Below are 17,568 nucleotides of genomic sequence, written 5' to 3' on the forward strand. Positions count from 1 at the left end.
TGAAACTAATGAAAATAATGACACATCATACCAAAACCTGTGGGATACTGCAAAAGCAGTAATAAAGGGGAAAATTACCGCATTAAATGTTTACTTCAGAAGAATGGAAAGATGGCTGTTAACAACCTAACACTTCACCTTAAAGAACTAGAAAAACAAGAACAATCCAAACACAAAAGTTAGTAAACAGAAAGAAATAATTATGATCAGAGCAGAACTAAATGAAATAGAAACCCCCCAAATGATACAAAAGATCAATTAAAAAGTTGGGTTTTTTAAAAGATAAATAAAATTGACATACCATTAGCAAGGCTAACTAAAAAAAAAGAAGAGAGATGACACAAATAACAAAAACTAGAAATGAACAAGGTGATATTACAACTGACACCTCAGAAATACAAAGAATCATTGGAGACTACTATAAATAACTATATGCCAACAAATTTGAAAATCTGGAGGAAATGGATAAATTTCTGGACACACACAAACTACTTAAACTGAGCAAAGAAGATACAGAAAATCCAAACAGACCAGTAAAAATAAAAGAGATTGAAGCTGTTATCAAAAGTCTCCCAACAAAGAAAAGCCCAGAACTGGACGGGTTCACTGCAGAATTCTACCCAACCTTCAAAGAGGAATTGATATCAATTCTCTACAAGCTATTCCAAAAGATTGATTCTCCCAAACTCATCCTATGAGGCAAACATCACACTGATACCAAAACCAGACAAAGATACATCAAAAATAGAAAACTACAGGCCAATATCCTTGATGAATATAGATGCAAAAATCCTCAATAAAATACTAGCTAACAGAACACAGCAACAGATACACAAAATTATACACCATGATCAAGTGGGATTCATCCCAGGGATGCAAGGTTGGTTCAACATACGCAAATCAATAAATCTGATATACCACATCAGTAAACACAAAGACAAAAACCATATGATCATCTCTATAGACACTGAAAAAGAATTTCACAAAATTCAACATTTGTTCATAATAAAGACTCTCTACAAGTTAGGTATAGATGAAGAATACCTCAGCACAATTAAAGCCATATATGATAAGCTCACTGCCAATATCATTTTGAATGCGAAAAAGCTGAAAGCTTTTCCTTTAAGAACAGCAACTAGAGAAGGATGCTCACTCTCACTACTCCTATTCAACATAGTGCTGGAAGTACTAGCCAGAGCAATCAGACAGGAGAAGGAAATAAAGGGTATCCAGATTGGAAAAGATGTAGTCAAACTGTCCCTGTTTGCAGATGATATGATCCTATATATCAAACAGCCTAAAGCCTCTACAAAAAAACTCTTAGAGTTGATATATGATTTCAGCAAAGTTGCAGGATACAAAATCAACACACAAAAATCAGTAGCATTTCTATACTCCAGCAATGAACATGCAGAAAAAGAAATCAAGAAAACTAGGCCATTCACAATAGCCACCAAAAAAATAAAATACTTAGGAATAAAGTTAACCAAGAATGTGAAAAATCTCTACAACAAGAACTATAAACCACTGTTTAAAGAAATTAAAGAGGGTTCTGGTCAAGATGGCAGAATAGATGGTCCGCAGTGTCACTCTCTCCCACAAATCAAACAATTTACAACTATAAAAAAGCAACAATAGCCAGGCTTTGGCCACTGGAGCTCAGGGGAATAGGAGGAGAGACCTATGAAGTTCATGAAGGCAGGAGAAGCCACGATGACAGAAAGAAAAAACTGCTTGGAGTGTTTCGGGCTGCAGCCACTGAGTGCATGGAGCAGTAGCTGGCAGAAGCCACAACTGTGCCCTTCGGATGGCCCCCAGAACAGCAAGACCATTAATAGGGTTCCTGTGGACCCATGCAGGAGCAAGGAGCCAGAACAGCTGAAAAAGGGGAGCCATTCAGAGGCCGGCGAGTCACTGCAAGGGAACAGTGCAGGGCCCATCCCTTGGGAAGTGTTTAGAGCACAGGCGGTGGGGGAGACGGGCCCACCGGGAGAATACTGGGACATAGCAAGGACAGCCAATCTGCCCCCCAATCAGCACAGGACCACTCAGAAGAGACTGGTTGGGAATGCAGAATTGCATGGGGTGCAGTTTGATGAAAAGACTCAGGCCCAGATCAGAGTTTCTGCACAACCTATGTGCACTGGGTCTCTGGAGAGACAGAAGTACCTATAAGGTCAACAATTAAACCCTGAGCTGCACAAAAAGTCTTCCTTAGGGAAACAGCAGCAAAGCAGCAATTTAGCTCAACCACACAGCTCAAGTACTGGTTCCCACAGGAAGTTCCCCCGTTTTAGAAGGACAAAAATTAGTTCCGGCTCAGGCACACCACCAGCGCCTCGGGGCCCCCCAGATGACCCAAAGCATGAATCTGGGGACTAGACCCAACACCCACAACCAGGCACACTACCAGTGCCTCAAGGCCTGCCTGGAGTCCTGAGGCATAGATCTGGGGACTGGATCCCCCCACAACCAGACACAACACCAGTGCCAAGGAGCATGCCAAAAACATCACCTCCATGTGTGTGTCCCACCACAGCCACCACAGTAACCATGGCTGCCCTTGAAAGTGGCTAGATGTCACAACCACCATGCAGATGGTCCACCAGCCACTGGAGTGCATTGACACAAGGAGAGTTCACCAGCAGAGACCAAAGAAAAGAAGAGGATGTCTCTCTCCACAGAGCCCATTCCAGAGTGACAGAAGAAGCATCTGCTGTTTGATAATATTGGGGGACCTGAACACACCTTTCATCATTGGACAGATCGTCTAGGCAACAAATCTACAGAGTAACCATTACTCTTTCAGAGGGAGAAAAGAAATCTAGGGTTATCAGTGGTGGGAGGGGTGAGGGAGAGGGAGATGGGGTGAGATTGGACAAGGGGCATAAAGAATAAGTACAATTTGTAACAATATACGTACTAGCAATATTGATTTGATTGACATATCTCAACACTGAATCCCAAAAATATGTATAATCAATTATGATCCAATAAAAAACAAACAAACAAATAAATAAATAAAAGAATATAATATATATTTAAAAAATCAACAATTTGGGATACCTTTTAGAAGCTCTTTGTATGTATTTTATGTTAGTGGCTTATGGAGATATTTAAGGGTGTTTTATTGAAGCAAAATATGCATACAGAAAAAAAAAGTAATTAAAGAGGACACAAAAAGATGGAAAGATATCCCATGCTCTTGGATAGGAAGAATTAACATTGCAAAAATGTCCATACTACCCAAAGTGATCTACATATTCAATGCAATCCCCATCAAAATTCCAACGAAGTTTTTCTCAGAAATGAAAAAACTATCCTAACATTTATATGGAGTAACAAAAGACCACAAATAGCCAAAGCAATCCTGAGCCAAAAAAAAGCTGGAGGTGTAACACTACCTGATTTTAAATTATACTACAAAGCTATAATAACCCAAACAGCACGGTACTAGCATAAAAACAGACACACGGATCAATGGAATAGAATAGAGAATCCAGAAATCATCCCATACACCTACAGCCATCTGAGGACAAAGGCACCAAGTCTACACACTGGGGAAGAGATTGCCTCTTTAGCAAATGGTGCTGGGAAAACTGGATATTCATATATAGAGAATGTAACTAGACCCATATCTCTCACCATATAACAAAATCATCTCAAAATGGATTAAAGAATTAAATATACATTCTGAAACAATAAAACTCCTTAAAGAAAACATAGGGAAACACTCCAGGAAGTCAGACTGGGTACAGACTTCATGAATATGACCCCAAAAGCATAGGCTACCAAAGGAAAAATAAACAAATGGGGTTATATCAAACTATAAAACTTTTGCACAGTAAAAGAAACAATTAACAGAGTGAAAAGACAACAAAAGAGTGGGAGAAAATATTTGCAAAATATACATCTGACAAAGGATTAATATCCAGAATATACAAGGAACTCAAACAACTTCACAGCAAAAAAACAAATAACCCAATTAAAAAATGGGCTAAGGAGCTGAATAGGCATTTCTCAAAGGAAGATATATGAATGGCCAACAGGCACATGAAAAAATGCTCAACATCACTCAACCTTCGGGAAATGGAAATCAAAACCACTTTGAGATACTATCTCACTCCGGTTAGGGTGGCTAATATCCAAAAGACTGAGAATGATAAATGCTGGTTAGGTTGTGGAGAAAAAGGAACCCTCCTTCACTGTTGGTGGGACTGCAAAATGGTGCAGGCTTTATGGAAAATGGTATGGAGGCTCCTCAAACAATTACAGATAGATCTACCATAGGACCCCTATTCCACTGCTGAGTATATACCCAGAGGAATGGAAATAATCATGTCAAAGGGATACCTGTACTCCCATGTTTATTGCAGCATTATTTACAATAGCCAAGACTTGGAACCAGCCGAAATGTCCATCATCAGATTAGTGGATAAAGAAACTGGTATATCTACACAATGGAATACTACTCTGCTATAAAAAAGAATGAAATACTACCATTCGCAGCATCATGGGTGGACTTAGAGAAAATTATATTAAGTGAAATAAGCCAGGCACAGAAAGAAAAATACCACATGTTCTCACTTATTTGTAGGAGCTAAAAATAAATAAATATACAAACAAATAAATGGGAGAGGAGGGTAAAGAAGACACAACATCATAACAATTCCTTGAACTTAAGACACGTCAACAGATATGATGTTGTTGTGGGGGAGGGGAGAGAGGGAAGTGGGAAAGAGGAATTGGTAAAGGGACACGAAAATCAACTACATTGCATATTGATAAATTATAATAAAATAAATAGAATAAAAAATTTAAAAAGTACAGGATACCCAGTTAAAGTTGAATTTCAGATAAATGAATAATTTTCCATATCCCGTGCAATATTTAGGGAAAAGTTATGTTAATAATTATTTGTTGTTTATATGAAATTCAAATTTAACTGGCTGTCCTGTGTTTTATTTGGCATAAACCCTACTGCTGTCTCCATTTTTACTGTCCCACCTTAACACTCCTCATTTCTACTACAAGCCATAGTTACCTAATGGCCTCCCTTCCTCCAATTCATTAATCTTTACAAATCACAGCTCTAACGGTGTCATACTTTACTCAACACCTTTGGTGGTCTCCCACTGCCTAGTTCCTCATGCTGACATGTGGAACCATTCACAGACTAGCCCTGACATGTCTCTCCAGCCCCATACCCCACTGCTGCCCTGCAGGGCTCTCCGCTTCACTCAAGTGCTGGTCTTTATGGTCATGAAACACACCCCACACTTGCCATCCCCAGGCCTCAGCTCAGCCATCCTTTCCATCTAGAATGCCCTACATCATCTGTCCAAATCCTGACTCCATCTTCACAGAGACACCACCTAGGCTAGGCCCCATGCCTTGTACATAGATCACGAGAAAGTTTATCCTATCATTTGGTAAGTCAAAAATAGTTGAAAATTGGCAATTTCTTATGGCTTAAGCTAATGTAATAGAAATTCCCCTACCCAGTGCTTCCCTGCCTTACCACCTTCCCCACCATCATCTCACTCTATTTCACAAAAAAACATCAAGTAGTGAGTGCCTAAAGCAATATTTTTCAAATTGTAGTCCTCTAACCACATGTATGGCATCACCTGTGGGGCTTGTTAGTAATGTAGATTCCAAGGCTCCATCCTGGAGCTACAGAATCAGAATCTCTGGGGAGCAGTCAGGACTTGGCATTGTGAACAAGCTTCCCAACTGAGTTTTGTGTTCACTAAAGTTGAGAATCCTGGGCCACAAGGAAAGGCTGCTCAGTCTGCTCTGCTCACATTGGTCCCTGAACATGCCTCACACGTTCCCAATGCACCTCTGGAGGTGCATGCTACTCTTTCCACTTTAAGACTTGGCCTATAAAAATGCTACTGATCCTTCCAAGCCAAGTTCAACTTCTACCCCCTCCATGAACATTTCCCTGTTCACTCCAGGAAGTCTCTAGAAATAAGTACCTGTGGTACGTATTGTCACTAACCATGCATTTGTCTCACCAAATGTAACAGAACATTCCTCCAAGACAAGAATTTTATCTGAACCCCCAAAAAGACTAACACCATGTTATGCTGTGCCAATAGCTAAATAAATAGATGCTGCATTAATATCCAAACAAAGTCAATGGATGCAAAAAAGCTAGCTGTCAAAGCAAAAATGAGAGTATCTTCCAAATTATGAACAGTGAGAAGGGGATGTTCCATTAAAAAAAAAAAAAGATTTCATCCACGAACAGCATTTATGCCTTTACCTGTATATTTAGGGAAAATGTACATGTAAGATCCTAATTCAATAGTGACAAGACTGTGAGTAGGATCTGTGTCACATGAACCAGGGCATACCCATCAGCCTTCCCCACAGCTGCTCCCCCTCCTTGGCAGGCTCTGGCCATCCACAAATCAAGAAGGTTTTCCTCTAGTTAAGAGCCAAGCCTGGATTTGTCTCAAAAAGATACTCCAAACTCAAGAGAATAAGCCCATCTTCTTTCCTCCTCATCTTCCTGGTCCTCTGGCCCTCTTGACTCTCTAATCACTGCCAGAAGCTATTACCTCTCCTCACCTCCCACATCCTGCAGGTTCTCCCTCCCTTGATATCTCTGAACTCTGGCTCTCCTTCTCTGTCTCCCTTTCCCTGCCTTCCTCAGGGACTTACCTTTCTCCTGAACCTCCAAGCAAGTATCCATGCCCCTATATTTGTGAAACCCAAATCTTCATGTCACTCTCCTGTCTGAAACTCTCTCTGGCCCCTCATACCCACAAGATAAAGTCCAGACCCTTACTCTGAACCATAGGGCCTTTTAAAGCCCAGCCTCTGCCTGCCTTTTAACTCCATTCCATTCAGTAAACAGCCCTTAGTGCCTTCCATGTGCTAGCCTATGCATTAGATTTCAGAGATATGAAATCAAAGGGTCTCACACTCAGAGAAGAGAAAGGTGAGAAAACACTCAGTTGATGCAGTGTGATAGCTTAGTAGAATCATAGGAAGCCTTTGGAGATTCAACCAGTTAGTGGTAACTTCTGCAAAGAGTTAATGTAGAACCAGGCCTACAATTAAATCTACAGCTTCAGGTCTGGTGTTCTTTGTACTACTCAATGCAGCCTGGTCAAAAGACTTCTGTCTTGCCCAACAGAAAGAAAAACAAAAACAAAAACAAAAAAAGAAAAGACATCAAAATACCAATGACATTCTTCACAGAAAAGGAAAAAACAATCTTACCTTTCATATGGAAAGACGAAAGACCCTGAATAGCCAAAGCAATCCTGAGCAAAAAAAACAAAGCCAGAGGCATAACTCTGCCAGACTTCAAATTATACTACAAAGCTGTTGTAAGCAAAACAGCATGGTACTGGTATAAAAATAGACATTCAGACCAGTGGAGTAGAATTGAGAATGCAGAAATCACTCCTCAGGCTTATAGCCACCTGATATTAGACAAAGGCAACAAAAATCTACATTGGGGAAAAGATTGCCTCTTCAACAAGTGGTGCTGGGAAAACTGGATATCCATATGCAGAAGAATGAAACTAGACATGCATCTCTCACCATACACTAAAAATTAACTCAAAGTGGATTAAAGACCTAGGTATAAGACCCGAAACTGTAAAATTACTAAGGGAAAATATAGGTGAAACACTTCAGCAGTTAGGTCTTGGCACAGGCTTTATGAACATGAGCCCAAAAGCACAAGCAGCAAAAGAAAAAATAAACAAATTGGACTATATCAAACTAAAAAGTTTCTGCACAGCAAAAGAAAAATTGACAGAGTGAAAAGACAACCTACAAAGTGGGAGAAAATTTCTGCCAACTATGCATCCGACAAGGGGCTAATATCCAGAATATACATAGAACTCAAGCAATTATACAGTAAAAGAATAAATGACCCAATTAAAAAATGGGCAAAGGAGCTGAAAAGATATTTTTCAAAGGAAGACATACAAATGGCCAACAGATATATGAAAAAATGCTCAACATCACTACTCATCAGGGAAATGCAAATTAAAACCACATTGAGATACCACCTCACCCCAGTTAGACTGGCTATTATCAAAAAGACGGTGAATAACAAATGCTGGCAAGGGTGTGGAAAGAAGAGAACATTACTGCACTGTTGGTGGGACTGTAAATTAGTACAACCACTCTGGAAAACAATTTGGAGGTTTCTCAAACAACTACAGATAGATCTTCCATATGATCCAGCAAACCCTTTTGGGGGTATATATCCAGAGGAATGGAAATCATCATGTCAAAGAGATACCTGCACTCCCATGCTTATTGCAGCTCTGTTTACAATAGCCAAGATATGGAACCAGCCTAAATGTCCATCAATAGATGATTGGATAAGGAAACTGTGGTATATATATATATGCTATGGAATACCACTCTGCCATGAAAAAGAATGAAATACTCCCATGTGCAACAACATGGATGAACTTGGAGAAACTTATGTTGAGTGAAACAAGGAAGGCACAGAGGGATAAATACCGCATGTGCTCACTCATATGTGGGAGCTAAGAGAGAAAGGAAGGCAAGAAAGAAAGACCACAGTAGTGCCATGATCCAACAGAGGGAGGGAACGTTCCTAGGGCTACAAATTAGTGTTGAGGGGAGAGGAGGAAGGGGAGGGAGGTTGGGGGGTAATTGGGAGGGGACAAAGAGAACAAAAATAATTTCTGGTAATAGATATGCCCCCAGTATGAATCTGGCCCCCACATCATGGGCAGGAAGGGGGATAATCAGCTTTGTATCTCATGAATATTCGTAATAAATAAATAAATAAATTTTTTAAAACTCAAAAAAAAAATAATAAAAAACTTCAAAAAAAAAAAAAAAAAAAAACCAATAGGAAAAGACACAAGATGACCCGTGATTAAAATACAAATTAAGTATTAAAATGCAAAACCCATAAAAGTTTTACTATAGGGACACTAAATCACAGCGAAACAAGATCATATAAATACTACACTTTTAAGACAGAAACACAGGGAGATACTTAACACACTTAAGCACAGCCCTGATGCTAGTCTGTTACCCACCTATATTGGCCAAGGAACACAGAACACTGAGATAACACCTTAAATGCAGATGCTTATAGTACCACTTGGGCAGGGGCAAAATGGTACCTATGCCTTTTATTCTGGTATCTATACAAAATTAGAAGAAAATTACTTAAAAAAATTTAATGAATAAAATACACATGCTGAAAGTTCGAATTTATTTCAAGGAGGCAAGAAAATAAGTTTGAGAAGTCATTATTTCTAAGAAAATTCCAAAAGGAAATCGGGTGGATGTCATGTCAAAATTAAGGCAGAGAAAACAGCAGAAGGAAAGATCTTAAGAAATTTCTTGTATGCTCTCTGTCCTCAGGGTACAGCATGGCTTTCAATCCAAAAGAGATATTGTCTAGGTTTGTGGGACCATGTCTTTAAACTGCATGCTGTGAACAGGTCAAGAAAGCAATTTAATGGGTCAAGATGGTCAATTTTTTTTTTTAATTAAAGAGTGTAGAATATAATAGAAAACACCAGGTTGCATTTCATGTAGCCAGAGAAGTACTGAATTTTATATATAACTGCATGTGCACATGTGTACTAGTTTGCAATGCAATATATATTTCATGATGTGGGTCGCAGACACAAAAGTCTGAAAAACACTCTTCTAAAAGACTTCCCTTACAAAGGGTTCTATTTTTAACATATACTAAACACATTCAGTTATGAGTATTGACCCGTTTCCTCACGCTTGGAGTCTGTGCTAAAATTAAACAGAGAATAGGGATGGAATATTAGAACTGGAAGGAGGAAGCAAATTGCTAACAAGAGACTAGAGAGCAACAGGAGGAGACAGAGGAGCTCTGGCCTTTTTTCTAAAGCCTCCTGCTTATGATAACTAAGGATTCCCTGGATAGTTTCCTTCCTCATTGGAGCACTGGATTCACAGTAGCTGCTCAATAATTGCTCATCCAATGAGCCTCTAGAAGCATCTGCCTTCTCTCTATGGTAACATCTGCCTTCTATGGAAGTATCTGCCTTCATCTCCATGCAGAGTGATGGTTATCTTTTTCATCTCAGTCTCTTCCACTCGTAATGGCTCCTAGGAGGCTAGACTAATGTTTGGTCCACTGTTGTATCCCCACCTATGATAGTGCCTGACAGATAGTAAGTGTTCAATGAATTTTGGTTGGATCAAACTGAAGGACATCAAAGAACAATACAGTTCTAGTTCTAATACCCATTTGATGCTTGAACTCCTTTGCAAGAACAAACTGATTTCAGTTCACTGGGCAAAAGATATTCTAATTAGAGAAAAATAAATAACAGTAACAACAAAAACTCTAAGCTTAAATTTCCCGGGACTAAATAGCTTGTACTCTCTTATGCTTCTTGGCCCAGAGATCAGGTTGATTCAAAAGACTTGTCTGGTCCTTTTATAGAATAAGAATCTCTTGATATGTAACAGGTTATTTAGGATATTGAACTTGGACCTACTTTTTGGACAAATTCAGCTCCTGGCAACATGTAGGTGATGCTTTTTCTAGTGTAGACAGCTTTAGGGCAACAACCACTCTGAATCTAAAGCTGCTGAGCTATTTCAGAAGCCCCGTCCACATTGCTAACTGGGGAAGGCAGGATGCCCAGGAAGAACCGAGGCAGAGGGCTGGATTTGGACAAGCAGTCAATTGACCAAGTAAAAACAATGAATAAAGGCCTGGTTACTTCCCCACAAGAAGCCCAGGCTGAGGGAAAATGAGAAGAGACTAGAAAGTAGTCTTTTGCCTTCCTCTCCCCTCTTCTGTTCTGTCATACCTCCATGCCTGGGTCTAGGTGTCCAAACTGACTTCTCAAAGAACAGCTATTTAGGGTGGGTCTTTAAGGATGCCCTGAGCATGAGTATGGAAGGGGGACGGGGCTGATCATCAGGCTAGATTCCTTGGAAAGGCACATGGTGAGTTATCAGTGGGCAGATGGGTAAAAGACTCCCTACACCAAAGGGTTGATTCAAATTCAAATTCAAAGGATTGCTCACTAGTTACTAGTTATTCTTCTCAGCCAGGCAAACATCCAGAAAGCTACTACCAATAGAAAATCCTCTTTATCAAGGACACTGATGAGCATTAAAGGTAGATATAAATGTCCTTTTCCTTCAGATACACTAAAGCAACAGCTTTAACCTTCACGTGTCCTGCTCCTTATACACAATCAAATCTCACTTCTCTGTGATGAGGGGGCAAGGAACAGAGTTACTCTGATCTGCAGAGTTCAGTGAACACCACGGAATCCAGAACACTTATTTTAGCAAACAGCTTCAGCCTCCATTCCCCACCCAATCTCTCTCCAGTCTACCTCTGACCATCTGCCTGTATATGCTGAAGGAATAGAAATGTTCCTTGGGTTAACCTGAGCAAAATGTAATCAAGAGGGCAAGTTGGCCCTGGGGCCAGGGAAGCAAGAAGGAAACTGCATATCATGTACTCCAAAGTAAAGCAGGAACAAATTTTGGGTGCTTTTTTTTTGTTTTTGTTTTTTGAAATAATACTATCTATGCATATACATAGTTTGAATCTCATTTCTAACTTCAGTGTGACTTAATCTCTCCCTCCCTCGGTTTCCTGAGAAATCATATGTAAAAGGTAAAACACATGTCTACAGTGTCTAGCAGTGCCTGGCAACTTAATGAGCCACCACTCTACATCAATTATCATTAGGACTGCAAAATGGATCAGAGCAGAGGTCTTGGAGTCAGAGGAACTCCAGGATACTGCCTCCATGGACCTCATCAGCCATGAGGAAATTTCCTTAACCTCTCTAAACTTTAATGGTCTCATCTACAAAATGGGAATAATAAACCATTTCATAGGGTACCGTAAGGATTAAAGGAGAATCTGTACATGAAATGCTTGGCACAAAGTAGACGACCCATAAATAAAGGCTACTGCTAGTATGATGGCTTCTCCCTCAGAGAGATATGCCCCCAATAAAGAGCTATTCTGTAGCCACCTCAAGCAATCAGATGAATTTTTCAAAAGCCATGGATACTCCAAATACCAATATGTCCCCCCATGTCTCTGCTCCTCCTCCCATGTTCCCTATTACTGTCTGTGGTATACCAATTTCCTTGTTATCCAAGTGAGAAATCCTACAGTCTTCATTGACTTCTCTCTCTCCCCCACAGCAAATTTGTTATCAGGTTCTGTTGATTCTACTTCTTAGATATCTCACCTCCATCTGCTTCTCTCTATTTGCCTGCCACAATATTAGTTAAGGCCACCATCAACTTGTCCCTAGATAACGTATCTCCAGCCTGGTCTCCCTACCCTAACCTTCCCCCTTCAGTCCACTCTCCAATCTGCAACTACTGTCATCTTTCTAAAGTACGAATCTGATCACACCTCTCCCCTGCTTTCAGCTCTTCATTGGCTCCCCCAAATAAAATCCAAGTCCCTTAACGTGGCTTCCAGAGCCTGCCATGATCTGCTTACTGCTTAGCTCCCTCCCCAGCTTCATCTCTCACTATGTCCCTTCTTGTTCTGTGTCCAGCCACACCAAATAACTTGCAGTTCCCAAATGAATCATCTCTCCCTTCCTCCCTGCCTCCCTTTCTCTCTCTTCCCCTCCCTTACTCCCTCCGTCCCTCTCTCGATTTCACAATGCTATCCCCTCTTCTTAGAATATTCCTTATCCCTTCTCTTCTCCCTCTAACTCATTCTCAATTTTTAGATTTCAGCTTAGGTGTTATTTCTTCCAGGAAGTCTTCACACGAATACTGTGTTAGATACCCCTTCCACTGTATTTCAAATATCTGCTTATTTGTTCATCTCCTCTACTAGCCTGGGATATCCTTGAGGACAAACTCATTTTGTCATTCAAATACTCCAAGTGTCTCAAAGACCAACTGGCATAAATCAGGCACTCAAATATTTGTTAGTCAGATAGATAAATGGATGGCCCTACCCCAGCAATCTCTGGTTGAAGGTGGCAGTGGCACTGAGCTTTCCAGTAGCCAAGCCAACCCCAGGTACCAGAAGATGTCCATCCAGCAAAGGTAAAACCTACCTAGGATAGCTACCACCTCATCATCCTGGATCACCTCCAGGGAGCCAGAGACCACAAAGCAGAGGCTGTCGACACTCTCTCCTGCATGGTAGATGAGGTCCCCCGGGGCGCAGTGCACTGTCTGGAACTCCATGGCCAGTGCCCGCAGGCAGCCATCGCTGGCCAGCCGGAAGGCTGGGTGCTCCTTGAATACCTTGCGGTTCAGGTGCACGCAGATGTCAGCTCTCATGTCCTTCGGGCATATCTGCAGGACCTGAACAAGCAGAGGAAAAAACAGTATGAGAGTTCTCACTGTGGCCTGCAGCCCATTTCTCTCAGCATCCTGGGGCAGAAACACCACCTATTAGGCAAGACTACACTCTCCTAGCCAAAGTCCCTGCCCCCGTAGAGCTTACAATCACGTAGAAGAGACAGGCAGGGTTTAAAAAAATCTGTGCTAAATACTCAGGAATGGGGTCTGAGAGTCAGGGCTGGGAGTACATGGGACTCCTTTAGATCAGTTGTTGAGGAAGGCCTCTCTGAGGAGGTGACATTTAAGCTGACACCTGCATAATTTGTCAGAGTGAGCCATGTGAAAGAAGAACATGCCAGCAGGATAGGAAGCACAAAGGCTCTGAGGGGGCCTGAGCAATAAACAGTGTGAATGAGGGGAAGGGGTAGAGATGAGGTTCAGAGAGAATGCCAAGCATGAGGGACTTTTAGGTGATGATAAGCCTTCGATTTTATTCTGAGTGTGACTGGGAAACACAGGATTTTTAAGCAGGTGAATGACATGACCTAACATATTTTAAGAGGATCGTTGCAGCTACAGAGTGGGGTTAGAGCACCCAGACTGCAGGGCGGCAAGAGTGGAGTCAAGGAGTCCAGTTAGGTCACTCCTGCAATTGTCCAGGTGAGAGGTAAGGGTGACTGTGACTAGAATACTGTCAGTGCAGCCAGTGAGAAGTGGTCAAATTCAGCATATATGTCGAATGTAGGACTGACATGATCTGCTCATGGACTAAATATGGGGTGTTATTTAAAGAGAGATGTAAAGTAATATTTACTGAGCACTATTTGTGTGCCAGGCATTGCTAAGCACTTGAGAATCATTCATTTAATTCTTATTTACCAAACACCTTATGGTAAGACAGGCATCATTCTAGGCTCTGGGGAGGTAGTAGTGAAAAAAATTCACACTGAAACCCCTGCCCTTGTGTAATGTATACCATCTAGTGCAAGGGGACAAATAACAAGCAAAAATAAATGAAATTTAGTAGAAAGTGCTAAGAAAAACAATATGGAAGGAAAGATTTTACATTTTAAAATGTTATATGCAATAGCTAACTTAATCGTCACATAAACCCTATGATGTAAGTGCTATTTTTATATCATTTTGCAGATGAGGAAATTGAGGCGCAGGAAAGATAAACAACTTGCCCAAAGTTGCACAGCCAGGAAATTGCAGAGTTGGGATCTCAAACTAGGCAGCTTGACATCAGAGACCTGGTTAGATCCTAACCAACTCCTACACTAGGCAGCTGCCCCAAACAAACAGGTTGGTAATTTGACTTGCAGCATCTCGAAATTCAAGCAAAATGGGCACTGTAGGAGGCCATGGGGGTCTCATCTTCAGAGGAAATAAAAAATTCTCAGGCTTTTCTAGATGGGGAAATATTTCCCTGGACTAAATTTTTGCAAGAAACCATTGCCCAGCCCTTCACATCGCAAGCATTAAGTAATACAACAGGACACCTTCACATGGACTTTTCCAGAGAAATCAGGAATGTGTCTAAAATAATCATTTTTCCCATCCTAGCCTGTAAACAAAGCTGGGGGCATAAAATCAAATGTGTTCAGTGAAGACTTTTCCTCGAGGTGCTTCATACTTTACCACCTTGCTTCCTTGCCCTCGTAAAAGCCATTTGCCTCTGCATCCTGAGCTTACCCCTGAACTCGGAAGTCCCTCAGCCCGCTTCAAAACCCAGCTCAAATCCCATCTTGCCTTAGATGGCTCCCCACCCCTCTCTGGTGCCCCAGTGCTCTGTATGGAGGCGTAATAGTGGAAAGAGGTCAAATAGTTGAAAGCCCAGTTCCTCCCCCTCCAAGTGACTAAACTACCCTACACTTCAGTCTCTCCTGTAAAATGCAGACTGCTAACATTTACTTGTGTGAATTAAATAAAATTATGTCTACCAGTACACTGCCTGGGACAGTGCCTGGCCCAAGTAGGGGACTCAGTAAATGTTCTCTCCTCCCTCTGTGTGCTTCTGCATTCTTGCTGTGAGGTTGCAGGATGCCCAGGAAGTAAGCAGGCTCTCAGGGACTGGGGATGGAGGACTGACTGGTGCAGAGAGGAAAATTCAGACTGCCACTCTCAGAGCAGAGTGCTTGCTAAGTACCTTCCTCCTTAAGACACATTAAAAATAACACTCCTGCAGAAATGCAGATTTAATTTGGGCCCTCTTCTCTCCAAACAGATCACCAGGGACTGGGGAGCACTCGCACATCATGTCAAAACTGCCCAGTAGTTTGGAACCAGGATTTATTCTCCAGGTGAATTCACCTTTAAATGTTTGGTTTTCCCTGGGCTGGACTTTGCTGGCAGAGGCTGCTAGTGAAGGAGACCTTGGCATGAAGACAATGTTTTATTCATGAGCTCTGTTCTCGGAGCCCACAGAGGGTACTCTGTGAGGAGGCAAGGGAGTCTGGAGGAGAAAGACTGAAGATTGCGACAGCCATCAGTCACTTCCACTGTTCTTCTCATTCACTGGCTCCACACTGGGGAGGGGTTCAGCTTTGAAACATCACAGCCTTCCTGGGCCACCTTCCCATCTGCTTGGTTCTGAGGGAGATCATCCTTGCTATCCCTTGAGGGTCACAGGGGGGTGTCACTGTGGAGGCTCATGGAGCCTCCCCCAGACTGGGAAGGGCAAAGTTGTGGTTAAGAGAAGGGGCTTTAGGATCAGACAGATATGGATTCAAGCCCTGGCCTCAGCACTCACTAGATGTGAATACTTCTAGTATTCACATACTAGAATACTATAGAATACTATAACGAAGCAGTACTTAACTCCTCCCCAAGTCTTCATTTTTGAACTTGCATACAGAGTTCTCTCCTGAGGATTTCATGAGCTGTTGTGTGGCTCAATGCCTGGCACACACAAGTGCTTAGTGCCTCTGAGCTCTCATTTTGAAGTTGTTACCACAGTCACACAGGTCATCTGGGGGAGGCATTGAAGTCCAGAAGGTCATAGCTGAAAGGGCCTTAAAGCTCATCTAGTGCCAAAGGTCATCTAGTTTCCATGTGTTACAGACATGGAAACTAAGGCTCAGAGAAACAAGTCATATGCTCAAGTCACTAGCTAATTACTTGTAAAACTGGAGGATCCCAGCACTACCACCCCCATCTCCTGGCTCCCCTGGTCATCACTGACCGTTCTGACTTAGAATACAGAGAAGGGGAAGCCAGAGTGAGGCATGGAACCACAGGACTGGTTCTCTCCCCAGCCAGGAGGGGCTATGCAGTGAATTGCCACACTTGAGTCCATAGCTATTCCTTCTTTTATCTAGATCAGGATCTGGGGCAAATCCCAAAGCTCTCCGGGAAAGTGAGACAGCAGGGAAGGAAAGGGAGGACAAATGCTGACTGTGCTGTCTCCCATGGGCAACCACCCAGCCTAGCCCTGTAGTAAGGGTGAAGAAGGGCTTCTTTCCAGACAACCAGATTTACAAAGGCATCCTGGAGCCTGGGAAAAGGAGCCCCAGGGCAGACAGATCAAAGTTCCTTTCTGCTCCATCAGCTGCCAGGAACCCATAGAACCTACAGGCATTGTTGAGAGTAGAGCAGAAACAACAGGCACAGTTGGGGCAGTTGGTTGGCAAAGCCAGGGATGAAGTCCAGCTCCAACCAATGCCCTGCCCACCCAAGAAATTAGAACAATTCTATTCAAACTCATTCTTCTTCCCTCCAGGACATGTTTCAAATTTTAAAAAATGAAAGTAATAATAGGAAAAGCAGAAGCTTTCAAGTCAGACAAGACCGGGTTCAAATCCTGACTTTCTCATCCTCTACTCTGTGATCAGCGGCAGTTAGTAAAATAGAGCCTCTTGTCCTCTTCAATGTAGATAACAGCGACTCCCTTCCAGGGTTGTTGTGAAGCCTAAATGAAGCACTTGTGTAGGGCCAGGAGCAGAGGAGAAGTGCAACAAATAGTTGTTCTAGATGCGTGTTCAAGGAATGGTAGCTGGAGCTGTGCTGGTGGTGGTGCTATCATGGCAGTGAACAAAACCAAAGTAACCTTTTCAGTTGAGGATCAGTTAAATTTAGCTCAATTTTTCCTTTTAAACTGTCAGCTCTCAACTGACTACTGTATTCTAATGCAGGAAGACTAGGAACATGAATAGCTGACCCCAAAGCCAGTTGAATTTTACCTTGAATGTGTTAGTGTTAGGTATTTTTACAGTAGTGGTATCTTTCTGTTTCCCTCATTCTAACAGTGAAATGAATTAGTAT

General features: G+C 41.8%; 1 protein-coding gene across 2 annotated transcripts in view; it reads right to left on the reverse strand.

Moving 5' to 3' along the window:
• Positions 1-17,568, reverse strand: part of KCNH1 (potassium voltage-gated channel subfamily H member 1) — a 424,549-nt gene that overhangs the window by 94,750 nt on the left and 312,231 nt on the right. For both annotated transcript variants that reach the window (XM_063114370.1, XM_063114369.1), the window contains exon 9: positions 13,074-13,326. In XM_063114370.1, coding sequence (XP_062970440.1) covers positions 13,074-13,326 — 253 coding nt within the window. The remainder of the gene's footprint in view (positions 1-13,073; positions 13,327-17,568) is intronic.

The sequence above is a fragment of the Cynocephalus volans genome, chromosome 11 (assembly GCF_027409185.1).
Source record: "Cynocephalus volans isolate mCynVol1 chromosome 11, mCynVol1.pri, whole genome shotgun sequence".
Classification (NCBI taxonomy): Eukaryota; Metazoa; Chordata; class Mammalia; order Dermoptera; family Cynocephalidae; genus Cynocephalus; species Cynocephalus volans.